The sequence below is a fragment of the Podarcis muralis genome, chromosome 13 (assembly GCF_964188315.1).
Source record: "Podarcis muralis chromosome 13, rPodMur119.hap1.1, whole genome shotgun sequence".
NCBI classification, from domain to species: Eukaryota; Metazoa; Chordata; class Lepidosauria; order Squamata; family Lacertidae; genus Podarcis; species Podarcis muralis.
Window position 1 is genome coordinate 27,381,780 of NC_135667.1, and position 17,223 is coordinate 27,399,002.

The 17,223-nt window shown below is 48.2% G+C and overlaps 1 protein-coding gene across 6 annotated transcripts in view; it reads right to left on the minus strand.

Annotated features, from left to right (window-relative positions):
* Window positions 1–17,201, minus strand: part of UBTF (upstream binding transcription factor) — a 40,136-nt gene extending 22,935 nt beyond the window's left edge. For 3 of the 6 annotated variants that reach the window (XM_077917249.1, XM_077917250.1, XM_028701765.2), the window contains exons 1-7: window positions 17,055–17,201; window positions 12,416–12,568; window positions 11,148–11,323; window positions 8,737–8,820; window positions 2,917–3,072; window positions 1,279–1,343; window positions 710–830 (exon numbers count right to left, since the gene is read on the minus strand). In XM_077917249.1, the coding sequence (XP_077773375.1) occupies window positions 710–830; window positions 1,279–1,343; window positions 2,917–3,072; window positions 8,737–8,820; window positions 11,148–11,323; window positions 12,416–12,473 (660 nt within the window). In that variant the 5' untranslated portion in view covers window positions 12,474–12,568; window positions 17,055–17,201. Of the gene's footprint in view, window positions 1–709; window positions 831–1,278; window positions 1,344–2,916; window positions 3,073–8,736; window positions 8,821–11,147; window positions 11,324–12,415; window positions 12,569–15,237; window positions 15,454–16,697; window positions 16,832–17,054 lie in introns of those variants that run through there. The other 3 variants (XM_028701764.2, XM_028701766.2, XM_077917248.1) reach the window with 3 other exon arrangements.
* Window positions 17,202–17,223: the final 22 nt, after the last annotated feature.

The following is a 17,223-nucleotide window of genomic DNA, read 5'->3' on the forward strand; positions in this document are numbered from 1 at the left end:
TCCTCCATTTTCCTGATCATTTCACTTGCTATTTCCCCCCATCACTTCTCTAGCTCTCTCAGGAACAGTAACACCAGCTTTCCTCAAACCTGGATGCTTTGGACTACAGCTCCTATCAGCCCAAGCCACCACAGCCAAGCTGGTGGGGGCTGATGGGAGCTGTATCCAAAGCACCTAGAGGGCATCACCTTAGGGAACTGCATTATATACTCAGCAGAATCAAGAGGCAAAGCTTTTTCTAGATTTTCAATAGGGGGAGGGATTGCATATTTGAAAACTTCCTCCTCCATTGTTGTTGTTGTTATTTTAATACCCCTTCATGTAGGAAAACAGCATTGCTTACAATGAACATTTCCTTCTAACATGTGGGTTGTGTGAAATGAAGGTTTAAAAAATAAAATTCAAAATATGATATCCCATCGGCGGCCCAAACAGACAAGTCTTTTGCCACTTGTTTCTGCTCCAGCTGTAAAGTGGTACTAACACAGTGGAGTACCCAGAAATAAAATTAAGTCTGTGTATCAGTCTAAGAGCAAAATCTGGATTTACTGGGTACAGAATGCATATCCTTCCTTACATTCCTTCATTGCCCTCCTTTTCAGGAACACAGCTGTGTGTCATCGTTCTCCCCTCCTCCCCCAAATCCCCACCCAGTTTCCCTCCTTCTCGTGGGCTCTCCTTATGCAAGTCTCTTATACCACCTACTTACATCAGGGCGCACTTTCAGGTAGATCTTCTTCTCATGAGTGTACCAGAGCTGTTGAGGAGTCTTGGGTTTCTCTGGGATATCAGACTTCTTGGCATTTTGAATGAGGTCGGGGTGGTCTTCCCTTCACAGAGCAAAAGTAACAGGGGGTGGGGGCAAAATGGTAAGGCAGTGGCAGTACCAGAACCATACGAAACACAGAAACACATTATCCACTTCCTTTAAAGCCCCATGCATCATTCCCACCTCATCCCCACAAATACTGAAAGAAGCCGCTAATTTGATTCAGGCTCTTCTCATAAGAAGGTACCCTTTCAGATGGAAATTATTCTACCTGCCTGAAGAATATATTCATTTGTGAATTTTGCCATTTGTTGACCCAGGTTTCCAGACAGAAAAGAAAAGAGGTTCCTACATTGCAGATTATGCACCTTTTTAGTCCCTTATCACCAAAACAAAGCAGCTTTTTGCAGCAAAGTTAACGTAAGTAAATTTTGGTACATGTCTACAACTGAAATCCACAGCCACACCTGACGTGCAAAAGGTGAAGCTATTGCTTAGATAACTCTTACCTAAATCTTGCCAAATTTCGCTGAAAATCTTGTTTCTCTCGCTGGAAGTCTTGGATGTACTTCATCTAGAAGACAAACAAAAAAAAGGGGGGGGGGAGGTGTTGACTACAGGTGAGACAGGAAAAGCTGACAAGTTTCCAGGAACGGCCGCAACTAAAGCACTCCTAATACATGAAGCAGGAGGGGGCAGAACTGTGCAGCTCTTTAGGCCCTCCTCCATTCCTTGAGACCACCTCCTTCCTGCTACTTTTAGAAGCCTAGACCCTCAGCAAGCCAAGGAAACACAACAAAGCCCTGTGGCATCTGCTAGTCTCTGGGAGCGGCATGAGCAGGCAAGTAGTGGCATGAGGGTTAAACAGGCAGATGAACTGCCATCTTTGGGGAAACTGTTGCATGCTCTCAAGCCCCTCAGGAGACTAGGAGGGGGTAGAGAAAGCGAACACAACCATTCACACAGACAGACACGCCTCTTGCTCTCTCTCTCTGGCCTCCATAGTGGAGAAGACACCTCACATCAGGGATAGGGTGCCTTTTACAGTCGAGGGGCCACATTCCCTCATGGGCAACCTTCCAGAGGCCACATGCAAGTGGTGGGCGGGGCCAAAAGCAAAAGCAGGCGGGTCTATGGCTGTGACTCTTGCCTTGCAGAAGAGGTTTCTACATACAATGCACACACTCCTCTCTCCATCCAAGCAAGCAAAGAGGCACTATCGCAGCTCAAGGCCACAAGTCAGCCAGGCAAGAGCATGTGTGCGAGGGTGCAATAGGAGCAGGGCCAGGGAAGGATGTGGCCCGGGGGGAAAGGGGCTGCCTGAGGGCTCGATAAAGAGGAGGCACGAAGCCCGCCTCAGGGCCAGATGTTCCTGCACCCCTGCCAGACATCATTCAAGGCTGGGAAACTGGAAGGTGCCAACAGGTAATATGGCACCTAGGAACCCATTTTTGCTAAAAGAAACATCAAGCAGTACATGTGCTGCCTAAGCTAAAAACAGACACTTCAACCTCCCAATTAACCCCCCCTTGAATATGTAAAAGCGCAAGGTGGCATTCTGAAATAGCCCCATTCAGAGCTGACCTCCTGAAGTTAATGTACATGACTAACTTTGGGATCATTTATTGCATGGGACCAACTCTGAATAGAGCTTAGCTGACTACAACCCATAAGAGGTCGCAGTGAGTTCTGGGAGTAGTCATCACAGAACGATGGCATCCTATAAAACGGGCTTTCGCAGTAAAGCAAATTCCATTTTCAAGGCCCTAAACATTTCCAGCCATTGCCGAACTGCAGCTGAAGGGAAGCATCCAAATGATTGAGGGGGGGGGTCGTCATACATTTTGGCTTGGTTTCTGAACACTGCAGGGTAATTGAGGGAAGGGATTTTTCCTTGCAGAAGACTCCCTTTTGCATAAGACTCCCAAGAGCACCTTGCTGACGCTACCTTCTGCAAAAGAAACCTTCCCCAACCCAGCACATTCCAGATGCTTTGGACTACAACTCCCATCAGTCCCAAGCTGGGAAAATCTGGCCTGCAGAAAAAGGGGAACAAGCACTAGGATGCTCCCCACAGCACAAAGAGCTGCATCCCTGCAGATGCTCATATGTGGCACTTTCCACAGCCTCCATGTTCATTTGCTCACCTTCTTCTTTTCAGGGAGCTCCTTATACTTTTTGGATAGTATCTTGGTGAGATCCAGATTGCTCATTTCCGGGTGTAGCTTAGCATACTTTGCTCGCTTCTCCATGAAAAAACGGAAATATGGAGTCAAAGGTTTCTTGGGGAAGTCGGGATGCTTCTAAATAGGGACAGGAAAGGAAGCAACAAGGAAGGTTTATTGTTTTGAGCCTGCCTGGTCAGAAGTCCACAAAACGTGTTGCTACTTTTAAATTAGCATTGCGTAACTCTTTCTGTTCCACGCCATCTCCATTTTGTTCTGTGTGTGCACATGCTCCCCCACTGTATTTTTTTGTGGGGGACATGGAGAGTCCCATCATTTTTGCTCCCTACTAACAAAGAGCTGAATTGATCACTTGCAGGCAGCCCCATGGAACTACACCAAAGGGCAGTGAGATGCAGGTTTCTCACCCGAAATCTAATTAGTACTTTTCAGAAGCAAATCATCCCCATGTAACCCTATACACACTGCAGCAACTAGACCTTTCCTCATAGCAAATGAGCAAAAAAAATGTTTTGGGTTGTTTCTCCCACCCACAAACTCCACCCCAATCAGAAAGTGAATAAAAAGAATTAAATCGGATTTAAAAGATAAGAAATAATTAATGAATTAAAAGTAAAGGTAAAGGTACCCCTGCCCATACGGGCCAGTCTTGACAGACTCTAGGGGTTGTGCACTCATCTCACTCTAGAGGCCGGGAGCCAGCGCTGTCCGCAGCCACTTCCGGGTCACGTGGCCAGCGTGACGAAGCTGCTCTGGCAAGCCAGAGCCGCACACGGAAACGCCGTTTACCTTCCCGCTAGTAAGCGATCCCTATTTATCTACTTGCACCCGAGGGTGCTTTCGAACTGCTAGGTTGGCAGGTGCTGGGACCGAGCAACGGGAGCGCACCCCGCCGCAGGGATTCGAGCCGCCGACCATACGATCGGCAAGTCCTAGGCGCTGAGGTTTTACCCACAGCGCCACCCGCGTCCCTAATTAATTAATTAGATCTACCATAATTGGCTAGTCATGGGCAGGAGCTTAAAGGGACAACAGTGGTTATGAATGGAGACAGGGATTCTCCAGAAGGCAAGAGACTAAAACAAGTTGCAGACAGCAAGTCAATCAGGTATTGTTGTTTTTTAAGTTTTTTAAAAAGCAAAAGGATTTTAGCATCCAGATATGGCTTTTAGTGGCCCATTTCTTTCACCACTATTTTTCTTATTTCTTTTAATATTGCAAACCACTCAGTCCCTGCTTCAGCCAGATTAAATTGATTCACAAGATAGGTCAGAACATGTAAACTCTATCAGTGTTATTTACACAGCGCCATCTATGTATACAGTTTACAAAGAACAGGCCCCCTACCTCAAGTGGGGGCTGTCTAATAAAATAAATATGGAAACAGCAAGGCAGTGGAAGAATTCACGACTATTTCAACAACACATACTTTGGCTTATTTGCAATAAAGGGACTAGGGGAGAAAACAATGCAAAGGCTTTGAGGAAAAGGCAAGTTAAGATTCCTTCTGTGTTAAAATGCCATTAAGAGGCCAAATATTAAGTCCCAAGATACTGCTCCTGCTCCCAAACTGTTCCAAAGGTAGAGGCTGTATCTCAGTGGAAGATGCAGAAAGCCCCAGATTCAAAACCTGGCACCTCCAGCTTAAAGTGTCCAGTAGCAGCAGGGGAAGGGAAAGATCCTGCAGCTGAACAAAACCTGATGACCCATTAACGCCTGTTAGGCCTTTGGGGCCCACCTGCCAATTACCCAATGTCACAAGGAGCCAGGTAAAAAGGCATCTGGGCTGGGCCAAAATGCAGGGGCTTGCTAAGAACTCTGGGTGGTGCTTTGAACTCCCAACAATTGGCTGATTGTCGGGACTTCAAAGCACCACATAGAGCCATGCCGTGGTCATGTCACCTGACCTCTCTGCAACGCGCAGGCAAAGCATCTATACACTGGAAGGGAGGAACGCCACCAGCACACAGGAGGTTGTGTGGAAGCATTTCCACCCTGAGCACCAATGACAGAAGGCATGGCTGCAATATGCAGTGAGGACATGGATCCTACAAGTCCCCCACCCAGCCACACAGTTATAACACATGGCTGGTAAACACTTGGCTGAGATTCTTGCATTGCAGAGGGTTGGACTAGATGCCCCCTGGGTCCCTTCCAACTCTAAGATTCTATGTGAACGTCCTACTTCTCATGCAGAAGGGGGGAGGGGGCTGAAGAGCAACAGCTCGGAGCAACTCTACTCCAACTCCTCTCAAATGTGTCTTCTGATTTCACTGAATTTTATGGCTCCCGTTTGTGAGGTGCCTTAAACTTTTCTAAGGAAAAGCAGGGTATAAACATTTTAAAGAGAGGATGCATTATATAAGTTTAGGCACCAGGCAAAAATGTTCCTCTTCAACCAGTCCTCAGATTGATTAATATTCTACAGTCTTTTAAAGGTGTCTGTGGGAGGTTATTGTTTTGCTGTTTTGTTTTGCTCATTTACTTGTTTCTGTATTTTATTGTGTGAATGGCCCAAGATCTTACGATGAAGGGTGGTGTATAAATCTAAGAAATAAAAAATAAAAAGTTGGTATCTCTCAGTTACAGGTTTTTCTTAAACTGGATTTATAGTTTCTTTAATGCCTGCTTGACAGGGCCACGCCTGGGAACTGCAAGAAATACGGTTGCCGTGGCTAAAATGCATGTGCAGGGCACCATGCCTGGGGTTCAAGCGCCGCCCCCCCCCCCCCCAGATTTGTGCTTCCGTCCCATTTGTTCGAAAAGCAGATCTGAGAAATTCGATTTTCATTTTGCGACCTCCTAAAACAGGAAACACCCAAAGAAGAAGAGAAAAGCACAGGTGTTGAAAAAACAGCTCTGACTGAAAACCAACAGTTCAAGCAACTGGCAGTGCTCCAAATAAGAATGACTCAGAAAAAGGGCGCCAAGGTGGGGTTTTTTGGTGTGTGTGTGTGTGTGTGTGTGTGTGTGTGTAAATCTTCCACATGGCACCTCAGGCAGTCTTCAGAGTGCATGAGCACTCACGGAAGAACAACAGATACGGGCAACACAAAAGGGTAAATCTAAAATTGATGTTAGGCCCATACCTTTATTAAAGACCAACTAAATGTCACAAAAGAGCAAGAAAATTTTCTCCAGGCCCTTCATAAGGATAGATTGCAAACAATGGAGGGGGCAAAGTGTTTTCTTCCCAGAAGCCCTTGGCGGTATTTGGTGCAACTTGAAATCTGCAGAGCTCCAAGAGAAAGCCTCATTTGGATGCCTGTAACTTCCACATTTCATCTTAAAGGCTGACTCCACGGATTCTACATAAACTCTCCCTACACACACACACACACACACACACACACACACACACTTACTTCACTATCCTGATGAAGTGTTCTGAGGAACTCAAAAGCCTGCAGACTAATTTTGTGACATTTAGGCTGGCCTAACAAAGCTGAAAGGGAGTTCCAATTTTGTTTTACTTTACACCGTGGAATGATATGTAGGCCTGTCAGCTTTCTAACCTCTTCTAGCTCCTAAACCCTTGTGAGTAGACATGAGTTGGCTGTAATGCTTTTTCTATGAAAGTTTCTTGCTAATTTCTGCCACTTAAAGCTGCTGTTAGAAAGAAACAAAAGCAGACCCAACCCATTTTTTTCCTGGTCAACAGGCAACCCTTTCAATACTCTACTTCCACCAAAAGTAGCCTGTTGACTAGAGCACTGCAATACTAATAATAGTAACAATATAGATTTAATTCCATTAATGTGTAATTGTTTTTTAATCATTGTTTCCTCTATGTTTTCAGCCGCTCTTGTTTTTATATATAAGCTGCCTTGAGCCCCATCAGGGAAAAAGGTGGGGTATTATTATTATTATTCTCATGTTTTCTATCTAGTTTGGATTCTGGTCTTTTCATGGAATGAACCTCACTTCATCCTCTTTAGAAAACACTGGCTGAAAGAGAGAATATGACTTGTGGCAGCATGGGGAAAGAGAAGAGGGTCACCAAACACAATGCTCAGATTTTGCTCACAGTCACCTGCCCTCTTTCTATACTTCGGTGAGGGACTGTGTCTTAAGCAGGACTCCTGAATGGAAGGAGGCAAGTCCAGATCCGTAACCCCTGCAGAAATGCAAGTGTGCAGGGGTGAATTCTGCTGATTCTCTTCATCTAGGAGAGTACTGAATGATCTGGTGGCATCCAAGGCACAGGTGTGGCAAACATGCCTACCCCTCATCAGATGCTGACTGGCGGAAGGGAAGACCAAAGCAGTAGATCATGCAGAGACAAAAGGCCTATTCCGGCATGCAAATTGCAGAGAAAGCTACAGCATGGAGCCAAAGCAGGGCCATCTGCCCTGGTCTCGCCTCTATCGCCCACATACTATAGGGGTATGCCTGCAGCAAGGCTCCCCTCAACAGATGTGCCCCCACCACATGTGGCCATCCCTGCTCTCCTTCCCTACATGATTGCTGTTTGTGTGATTTGCATGCCCAAATTAATTCAAAGTGTTGGTGCTGACCTTTAAAGCCCTAAACAGCCTCGGCCCAGTATACCTGAAGGAGAATCTCCACCCCCACCGCTCAGCCCGGGCACTCGAGGTCCTCCTCCAAAGGTCTTCTGCTGGTTCCCCCACTGCGCAAAGCTAAGTTACAGGAAACCAGGCAGAGGGCCTTCTCGGTAGTGGTACCCTCCCTGTGGAATAGCTTCCCTTCAGATGTCAAGGAAACAAACAACTATCTGACTTTTAGAAGACATCCAAGTTTTTAAGGATTGATGTTTTTGTTATGTTTTTAGGTATGTTGTAAGCTACCCAGAGTGGCTGGGGAAACCCAGCCAGATGGGCGAGGTATAGCTAATAAAATAAAATAAAAATAATAGGCTGCAGTGGGCAGGTTCCTGTTAAAGATGGCTGCTTTGAAGCTTCTAGCAACTTTGACTCATTCATGTATTTCTACCTGCCTGCCCCCAGAGAGCTCCTTCCTGGCAAATGCTTTGGGAGTGACTCATTCTCAATTTTTCACATTCTTTGAAGTAATCTGGTTTTAAGTGCTTTAATTGAGAGGGGAGGGGCGAGAGACAATACAATTGTGCTACCCTTCTGCACTCTTAAAAAGTGCTTTGCTGATCGTTAAAGGGATACGCATATCAACAACTGCAAATTGAAATGCATGTGTGTATACGTGTACAGTGGTACCTCGGGTTAAGTACTTAATTCGTTCCAAGGTCCGTTCTTAACCTGAAACTGTTCTTAACCTGAAGCACCACTTTAGCTAATGGGGCCTCCTGTCCCCCGGAGCACGATTTCTGTTCTTAACCTGAAGCACTATTTCTGGGTTAACGGAGTCTGTAACCTGAAGCGTATGTAACCTGAAGCATATGTAACCCGAGGTACCACTGTATGTGTATGCGTGTGTGTGTAATGAGGATTGTTTATAGCACAGGTGTGTGACACTGGAAGCTGCACTATTCCACTATTTCTCCCCTATGGCAGAACCACCTGCCATGGTGCCATCAGATGTTTTTGGACTACAATTTCCAACCTCCCCACCCAGCATGAACAGTTATCAGGAATGATGGGAGCTGTAGTCCCATTTTATCTGGAGGGCATCTCGGTACCCACCCCTGCCCTGTGGGATCTTGTATGGGGGTCAGCAATGTTAAGAAACACTGGCCGCCAAGCACTGCAGCACAGGAACAAAGCAGGAAAGTTAACAGAGCAGCCAGCCAGATTCAGAAGGAGACGTTCTCTCATGAGTCTTTCCCTCCACTGAGTCAACGCTTACCTTCAGCTTTTTGCCCTTGTATGGGTTTTTCACGTGCTCCTCAGCGTCCATAATCAGTTCTGTCAGGGTTCGGAACTTCCTCACCTGCAGGAGCAACCAGCAAATGCAACCAGAGACAGGGGAGAGAACAGCATTATCAACCATTTCCAGGGCTGCAAGTCTTTACTAGCACACCATAGCAACCACAACTGAATGACTGAACTTGTGAGCGGAACTGAGAGCTAAGGGCACTTTTATACAAAACCCCAATTATGAAGCCACCACCTTGCTGCAGCTAAGCATGTCTGAATTTGATCAGTATTTGGATGGGGGAACTACCTAAGTTCTTACATATCCTTTAATTCTCAAAGCAGGCATCTTAATGGAGTCTATGGCAAAAAGCAAATTGACTTCGTTGCATTAGCAAGCAGGTGATTCATCATTAGTTCTAACAATCCCCTATGTGCCTGGGGCATCCATCATGGAGTGTCAAATGGGAAGGCAATTTGTTGCTTCTACGTTTCATACAGCACCTAGCACACAGCTGCCACTAAACATACATTGGCTGCATTCGTGCATTATGCTAGTAACTACCTCAAATTAGCTACGTGTCTGGGGCGTTGATTGTGGAATGTATTCTCTCTGGGGAAGGTACCATGTTGCCTTTTATGTTCTGTGCAACATCTAGCATACAGCTGCCACGAAACATACAATAGCTGTGTTTGCACATTATGGTAATCCATGGTTTGTTTTAATCGTGGCTTGCTTAACCAACCATGAGTTATCTCACAGACAAGCAAGCAAACCATGTCAGCTGGTTTCTCCAAAATTTAAGATTGTTCTGCAGCTGTTCTAGCCTAATCTCCCGCAGCTCGGTGCGTAACTAGGGCAAACAAACCATAGTTAAGCACGGCCGTTTGTTTTGGTCATAACACCAAAGCCATAATTAAAACAAGTCATGGCTCGCAGAAGCCAACAGCAAACCATGCTTCACTTTGTGGTTTGTTGCAAGCTAACTGACTGTGGTTAGTCTTCTGGGCTCAGCTCACACATTTGAACAAACTAGGGCCTGGTTTTATGTTTCAATAAGGTCATTAACAGCAAATTCCTGAGAACAGCTGTTCCACCAAAAATAACAAAATCCTACAGCACCTTAGAGATTTTGCATTTTTATGCTTAGAAATGTAATAAACTTTAAGGGATTAAGCAGTATGTCAATGCCTAAGTTTATATTTGCATTAGTACATAGGATGAAAGGATTTTACAGTGAACCCAAAAACACAGAATTGCAGTGAGCAGGAAACATTTCTATGCACAACTCAAATAAATACAAGATCAAATCAGTTGCTCATCAGTAACATTAACTAGTAATTATTGGTTTTAAATTAGCAAGACAAGAAAGATAGTATATTTAACACTTAAAGTGGAACAATAAATTTCTGCAGCAAGAAAGACGTTCCTAAATGCCATCTGTCTCAACTTCAACCCTAACAAATTTTCTAATGCTGGGGTAAGCAAACTTCAGGCTTGTGGGATCTACTTTGTGTTATTTTACTAGCACCCCAAAGTCCTTCAAGTGAAACCCAATGTAAAATAGCCATTAGAATAAAGGAAGAGAGTACCTATGAATTTGTTTTTGGAATGTGAACTGAGTGTTACAGGGGGTTGGTTTTCCCAAAAAGCTTTTATTTATTTCAGCAGTCTGATTTGCGCTTTTCGTTGCTGTTGTTTTAATTACTGGGAGCTGGAAACTCTTGGTGGTCTGCTGCCAGAGATCTTGCCCAGATCTCTCTCTACCAGTATATCCCAATCTGTCTTTTGCCAGCCACTGTTCTTCAGCTTCCTGCTGCAGCCTCCCTTCAAAACTCTTTTCTTACCGAAGCACAACAACTTAATGGTCAAAAACAGAATCTCCTCGAGGACTGCCTTTGTAGTAGCGATAGTGGTTTCATTCATACCATCAAGACATTCGACAGTGCAATCCTGAGATCAATGGGGCTTGCTCTCAGGTAAGTGGATCTAGGACTGCGGCCAAAATGTGACATGGATGTGGAGAGTTAATAAGAAGGCAGCCAGCCAGCCCTTTGCCTGCCCAGGCAAAGATGAAGGAGATAGAGAGGATGTGATTAAGATGAGTGATCGGGCAGATGGGAACTGGCAGCAAGAGGCAGGTAGTTTTGGTGGTATGTGGATGGAGAGGGACTTGAAAGAGATGTGGGCATCTGATAAAGGGAGAACATTACGGGCAAGACAGAAGACACAGAAGAACCAGGGAAGGAAGCAGCACTCCTGCCTTGCTATCACACTGGCAAAGTCTTAGGACCCAGCAGTCAGATCAAGGCAGCCCTGCAGCAGACCAGAGAGCCCAGCCCCATCCTCATACTAAACGACATTTCATGTCACAGACCCATATCAAGTATAAAAAAGGCTACCTCATTGGAGATCTCATTCCACTTCATCTTGCACATCTCACTGGAAAAGTCCTTGAAGGCAACTTTGTCCCAGTCCAGGTGGGATTCGGTGGTTTTGAACTTGCTGCCGTCATTGGAGGGCAGATTGTTCTTCATGCACTCCAAGAGGGTGAGCATATCTTCCTGGGTCCAACGGTCTGCGGGGGGGGGGGGGGAGGGGAAACATATACTCTGTATATCATACATTACATTTGGCATACACTAGGGATACTAAGGTTCATCACCAAGTTGCTTTTAGCCAATGAAATCATCTGCTCAGCCTGCAATACTATATCCACTTACCTGGGAGTAAGTCCTGTCGAATTCAATGCACCTTATTACTAAGTCAACATATTGTTTAAATATAAAATTTAATTTAAAAACGTGCTTATTGCAAGAGCTCAATGTACAGCTCTTTTCAAGGATCCTAAAGAAAGCAACATTTTATCTCCCTAATTAGACTATTTACCGTTTTGTACGCAATAATCTAATTCCTCTTTTTCAAATTTGGGTTGTGTCAAAATTCGCAGGAGTATGAGGATGCTTATATAATGATGCACAGAGAGGCTCACCAAGCCTTAGATAGACTCTTCTTAGTATCTTGCTGAGGATTTAGAAGCATATATAAAATAACAGCAAAGCAATAGCCAACAGGGTTCCACGTTCATAGCAAAACGGTACCCATGGACTACAAATCCCAGCATGCAAGTCTTAGCTTTGCCCATAAAGAGTTCAACAGCAAGACATGCAAACATGAACCCTAAGGGTCTGGAAATTTCATGTTTAATCAACCTTCTGTCCACGACCAGGAAAAATCCCCAATATATTCTAAATAATATAATTAAAGTGGGGGGTGGGGAGGAGGCCCTGCATAGATGGCAAACATCATATTCTCAATAAAAGACTAGGAATGCATGAGCGAGGTAATAAAGTATTCTTGTATTTAAGCACTTAGCCTGGTAGCCACAGACAACCAGAAACTGCCACCAGGCAAGTAACTAGGGTGGCAGAGGAGAGATGGACAGCTCTGCACCAAGTTAGCTGAAAAAGAAAAACTCCTTCCCGCATTCCCATCTGGCTAGAAATTCAGTAAGCTAATTCATGAGACTTCTATAAAGGATTTACTTTGTCCGGCAATCAATTTCTTTTTTTTAAATATGCAAACTAGAACAAGCTGTGGCTGGAATCCTGTTCTGCAAAATTTTCTGGCGCAGCCCAGTTGACCCTCCCAGGAGTTTCCACCTTCTCACCTTGGTTTTTGGGGGCCGTCATTTCTAAGTCAGTTGGGCTATCCGCTTCTCCGTTCATCCTCCACCTCTCGGACCCTAGGGTGACACCTCCTGGGTCTGCCCCTTCCAGCTCCCTCTCGCCCCCCTTCACGATGGCGTCAATCACTTTTCACCCTGAAAGCAGGAATGAACGGGAGTTACAGCCTCTGCTTTCCCGCTACTGCCCTTCTTAACAGCACCAGCATGTCCCCTCCAAAAACAGGGGGCTTGTTTGCATACAGAATAACAACTCCTGAACTTGAACCTGAAAGTTCAAGTGAGTTTTTTTTAGAAAAAGAAAGGAGTTTTGATAAAATCAAGGTCTCAACACATTTTCCTTTCACCCTTGGGTAAGTGATTATGTGAACAGTAACAGGATTATCTTCTCTGGTGGATGGAGGGCAAGGTTTCCTGTAGGCAGAGGAAACAGCGGATGTCCAAAGACGGCCACAGGAACATTCTGGAATTCTCTTTCCCTAGAGAAAAGTTGGGCCCTGAATGTTATCATGGCCAACGGCAAGAGATAAGAACGGTCCTCCAGCAACATCTGTCTACCCTTTGGCCTAGAGGATTGTAACAGCACATCTATTCATTGGCATCCGTGCTGGATTTATGTATAAGATATAGCTTAGGGCCCCACTCTCTTGCCCCCCCCCAAAAAACTAAAGAAAAAAACCTATTAATTGTACTGTATTTCAGTTCAACAATTACCTTGATAAATACATATTTTGTTATGTGCAAAGGGCTTTAGATACCAATTAGGTCCATAAATTACCAAATAGCATTTATTCAACACAAAAAACAGCAACCATTTGTTGACCAAGGACAGCTGGACATATAAAGGGCCCCATTACCTTAGTAGCTTAGGGCCTCACCAAACCTAAATCCAGCTCTGATTGGCGTATAAATCTGGATTCAGAAAGGAATCCATTTCACAAATGGGGCTAAGTGTGCTAAAAGTTGGGGGTGGGGGTCGGGAATCTGCACAGCTGAAGTAGGTCTCAGTGGGATCCTCTAAACAGAAAAGGCCTCCAACAGCACTAGGAATGGGAGGGCCCAAAGTGGGATCTATGTCACATAGAAGGGAAATGCAGTGGAATAAATCACAGTAGAGGGATGGGGGGGGGGGGTTTCCGCCAGGGTAGTCTTGAGTTTGGAGTGTTGACTTGGACTGAGGATGCCTAAGTTTGATTATCTACTCTGCCATAAAAGTCAAGTGAGTGATCTCGGGCCAGTTAGCAATTTCTTTTAAAAATATGTAAAACAGGACAAGCTGTGGTTGGAATCCTGTTCTGCAAAATTTTCTAATGCAGCCCAGTTGATCCTTCCAGGAGTTCCACTTTCTCACCTTGATTTTTTCCGGGGGTGGGGGCGGTCATTTCTAAGTCAATGGGCCACTTAGTAACTTTCCCCCTCCCCTTCAGTGTAACTTTCCTCACAGAGTTGATGCAAGGATAAAAACGAGGTAGCCTACACAGACAGCTATGAGGAAGGGCAAGAGCAAAAGGCAATAGTGGTTAAAAATGGGGAACAGGAGAATGAAGAGAAGGAGGTCACTTTGTGGAGTGTACAGGAGAAGAGAAGGAGAGATATGGGCATTAAGTGAGTAGAGAATCCGTATTTTGTTTTGTTTTTTAAGGGCAACTGGCACGCTAGTCCTCAAGAGCGAAGACAGGAAGTGTTATATAAGGGAAGCGACAGGGGGAGGGGATAGAAACGAAAGCCGAGCGACCTGATTGGGAGGAGGAAGAGATCCCCGGGATTCTGGTTGCAGGGAAGGCAAAAGAAACGATTCGTTTGGCCGAGAAGGAAGCGGGCGGGATCGAATCAAGCCCAAGGATCCCTGGCCAGCGTGGGTGGGGAAGAGAGGCGGACCTGCGGGGCGGGGTGGAGGAGGAGAGGCAGGCCGGGCGAGGGGGTGGGATCTGCGGGTGCCTCTTCTGCGCTCCCTCCCTCCCCTTCCATCTGCTCTTCCGAGGCCGCGCTAGCAGCAGCCAATCTCCGCCGCCGCCGCCGCCTCCCTGCAGCAGAAGAGCCGCAGCTGCTGCTGGTTGCTGCCCCCCTCCTCTCGCTCTCTGCCTGTCTCCAGGCAGGCGGGAGAGCCGAGCCGAGCCGTCGGAGCGGCTGCTGCAGCTGCCTCGCCTCCTCCCCCCGCCTCCGTCCTCTCCACACGCCCTGCGGGCGCCACCGAAGGAAAAATCTAGCCGCCGCCGCTTCGTCTGCCCGATTCCTCTCTCCCGCCCACCCTCGCACACGTATTTTTTTTTAAACCCCGGGACGGGCTCCAGCCCTCTGGCCTTGAACCTCCCTTCCTCCCGAGGGCAAGGAGGAAGGAGGGCGCCACCGAAGCCTCGGTTCTTCGGCAGATCCAGCGCTCCACCGAGTTAGGTCGACCTTCCCGGGAGGAGGGAACTTTGGATCACCGGATCACCCGCTCCCGAGATTTCTTTTCCCCTCCCCGTTCTTCGCTTTGTTGGATTTCTACGGGATTGATTCAAGATCCAGCTCTCTTTCGACACACAACCCCATACGATTTCTCCGCTTTGTTAACAGAGATCACCCTCTTTCCCCGCTGGATCTTGGTTTCGTAAATCCTCGAAGTGCGACCCAGTCCTTCCCTCTAACCAAATGCCTTTACTCAAATTTCTAACTCTTCCCCCCCCCTCCTTTGTATCCCCAAACCGCTTTCCCGCCGCCCCAGATCCCGAGAGACCAGCCACTTGAGAGGGGTGACTCTTCCCCGCCGTCGGGCAACGTGGTCGAGCAGGCGAGGCTGGCTCTCGCGTTTCCCCCGATTAACTCGCCTTCGATCCCGAGGAAACAGAGAGCAGCCGTCCCCAATCTGAAGGGCGAGGTTGTAGTTTCCCCCCCAAATCCTGTACCCGCAGCGCGAAGCAACGGATCCCGCGCCGTCAGCCTCGGAACAGGCAGCGACCCCAAGCCCGGTGCGCGCGTGGAGAAGGGGGCCGCCAGGCGAGTTGCGCGTCTCTTTTTCTCTCCGTCGGTCTCACCTCGTCGAGGCGGTTAAGAAGGCTGAGACAAGCCCGCCTCGTTGTGGCGGCGGCAGGCGCGAGTGGGGAGGAGCAGGAGCCGGAGAGCCGCTGCTGCAGCAGCCCCATCGGAGCCGCTGGTGGAAGGGGGGCGGGGAAGGCAGGCTGGCGGGAGGGAGAAATGAATGCCCGGCTGGGGGCGTCCAGGCAGAGCCGAGGGAGGGCAGCACGTCGTGGCTGTTGCTGCCGCTGCTTCTGCCGCCGCCGCCTCCACCAGCAGCAGCGCCCAGACCCCCGGGGAGCGCCTCCCCCTGCGCGCCTAGGGCGCACGGGAACTCGGCGGAGCCAAAGCCCGCTCACCCGATTCTCCACACTCGCTCCGCTCCGCAGCGGGGGGCCCCCCGAAAAAAGCGTCTCGTCGGGGGAGAGGAAAAGAGGAGGGAGGGACGCCGAAGACCTCGCCTGCATGGACCCACCCTCCGGATGGCGGAGGAGCGCGCTGGCTGCAGCCGGTCGGAAAGGCTGCGCCGACCGAGCTCGCCAAAGGTCCCCAGCGCGCGGGGGGAAAGCGGGGAACAATACCCTTTCCGAAATAAAATCGAGCGGCGGCTTTGGGCTCTCGATTTCGTACAATGGAAAAGGCATGGGAGCAAAACTAGCGCGCGAGGACGGTGGAAAGAAAAGGGAAAATGAGTGCGTTTCCCCCGCCGTCCATTGGCTTCTCTCCCTCTGCAGGCAGCCAGAGAAAGGCGGCGGCGGCTTGGTTGTTTCCACCGCCTCGCCTTCCCTTCTAACCCGAGCAGGGCCCCCTCGGTTCCAAAATAAGCCTAAACCATGGGCGGGGGAGAAAGAAAAAAGGGGGATCGAGTCTCTGAACCCCCGGATTGTACCGCCTGGTTATTTCTGCCCCTGCAGAGCGAGGATCGGCGTGCGAGAATCCGCCACCGCCTGCCTTCTCTCTCGCCCTTCCATGGCCGAACGCGGCGGCCTCTTTCGCCTAAGCGAGCACATGGAAGGCGGAAAGGGGCTCCGATCCGCTTCCCTCCACCGATGCCCTGCTTGATGGAAAGGGGGCGCGCCCCCAAAACACGTTTTTCAAAAAACAAAACCTGTTCGGTTCTCAAATATTGAATATATTTAAAAATAACACCAGTCTCCTCCCTCCCCAAAAAATGTGCTGAAGCGGGAGGGGAAAACCCCCGAAATAATATTTTCTTTTTTAAAAAAGATGCACCCCGATAAATGAGCGGAAGCCCCCATTTTTTCAGCCTTACCGAGGACCCAGGAGACGCAGGCAGAGGAGAGCAGTGACGGTGGCTGCTTCCTCCGAGCAGCGGCCGCCGCCTGCTTGTCTTCCTCCGCTGCCGGAGCTCGAGGAGGGAACAAAAGCGCCTCCCTCCAGCCCCAGATGGCGGAGCGCAGCGTCGGGTTAATGGCGAGCTCCACATGCGCTCGCACTGCCGCAAAGGCAGCCCCGGCTGGAGGCAGCGTCGCCTCGGATCGTGCCTGCTTTCCCCCCCTCCCCCTGATCCGTCCTTTACCCACCACCCACCCTCCTTTGCAACGGGGGGCTCCATGCCGGAGCTGATTCGAGGGGAGATTCGGAGCCCCCTTCTACGTCTGCAACCTACCTGCAGATCGGAAGGCTTTTGGAGGAAAGCTCCCCCTTTTTTTCCTCCCCCCCTCTTCTTTCCCGGGCTCGCTTTAGCTGGGAAGCGTTGGTTGAATGCACGCCAGCTCTGCAGCGCTGGCCCCGGGCGTGGACTCGCTCCAGTCCCCGCAGAGAGCTCGCACTTCCCC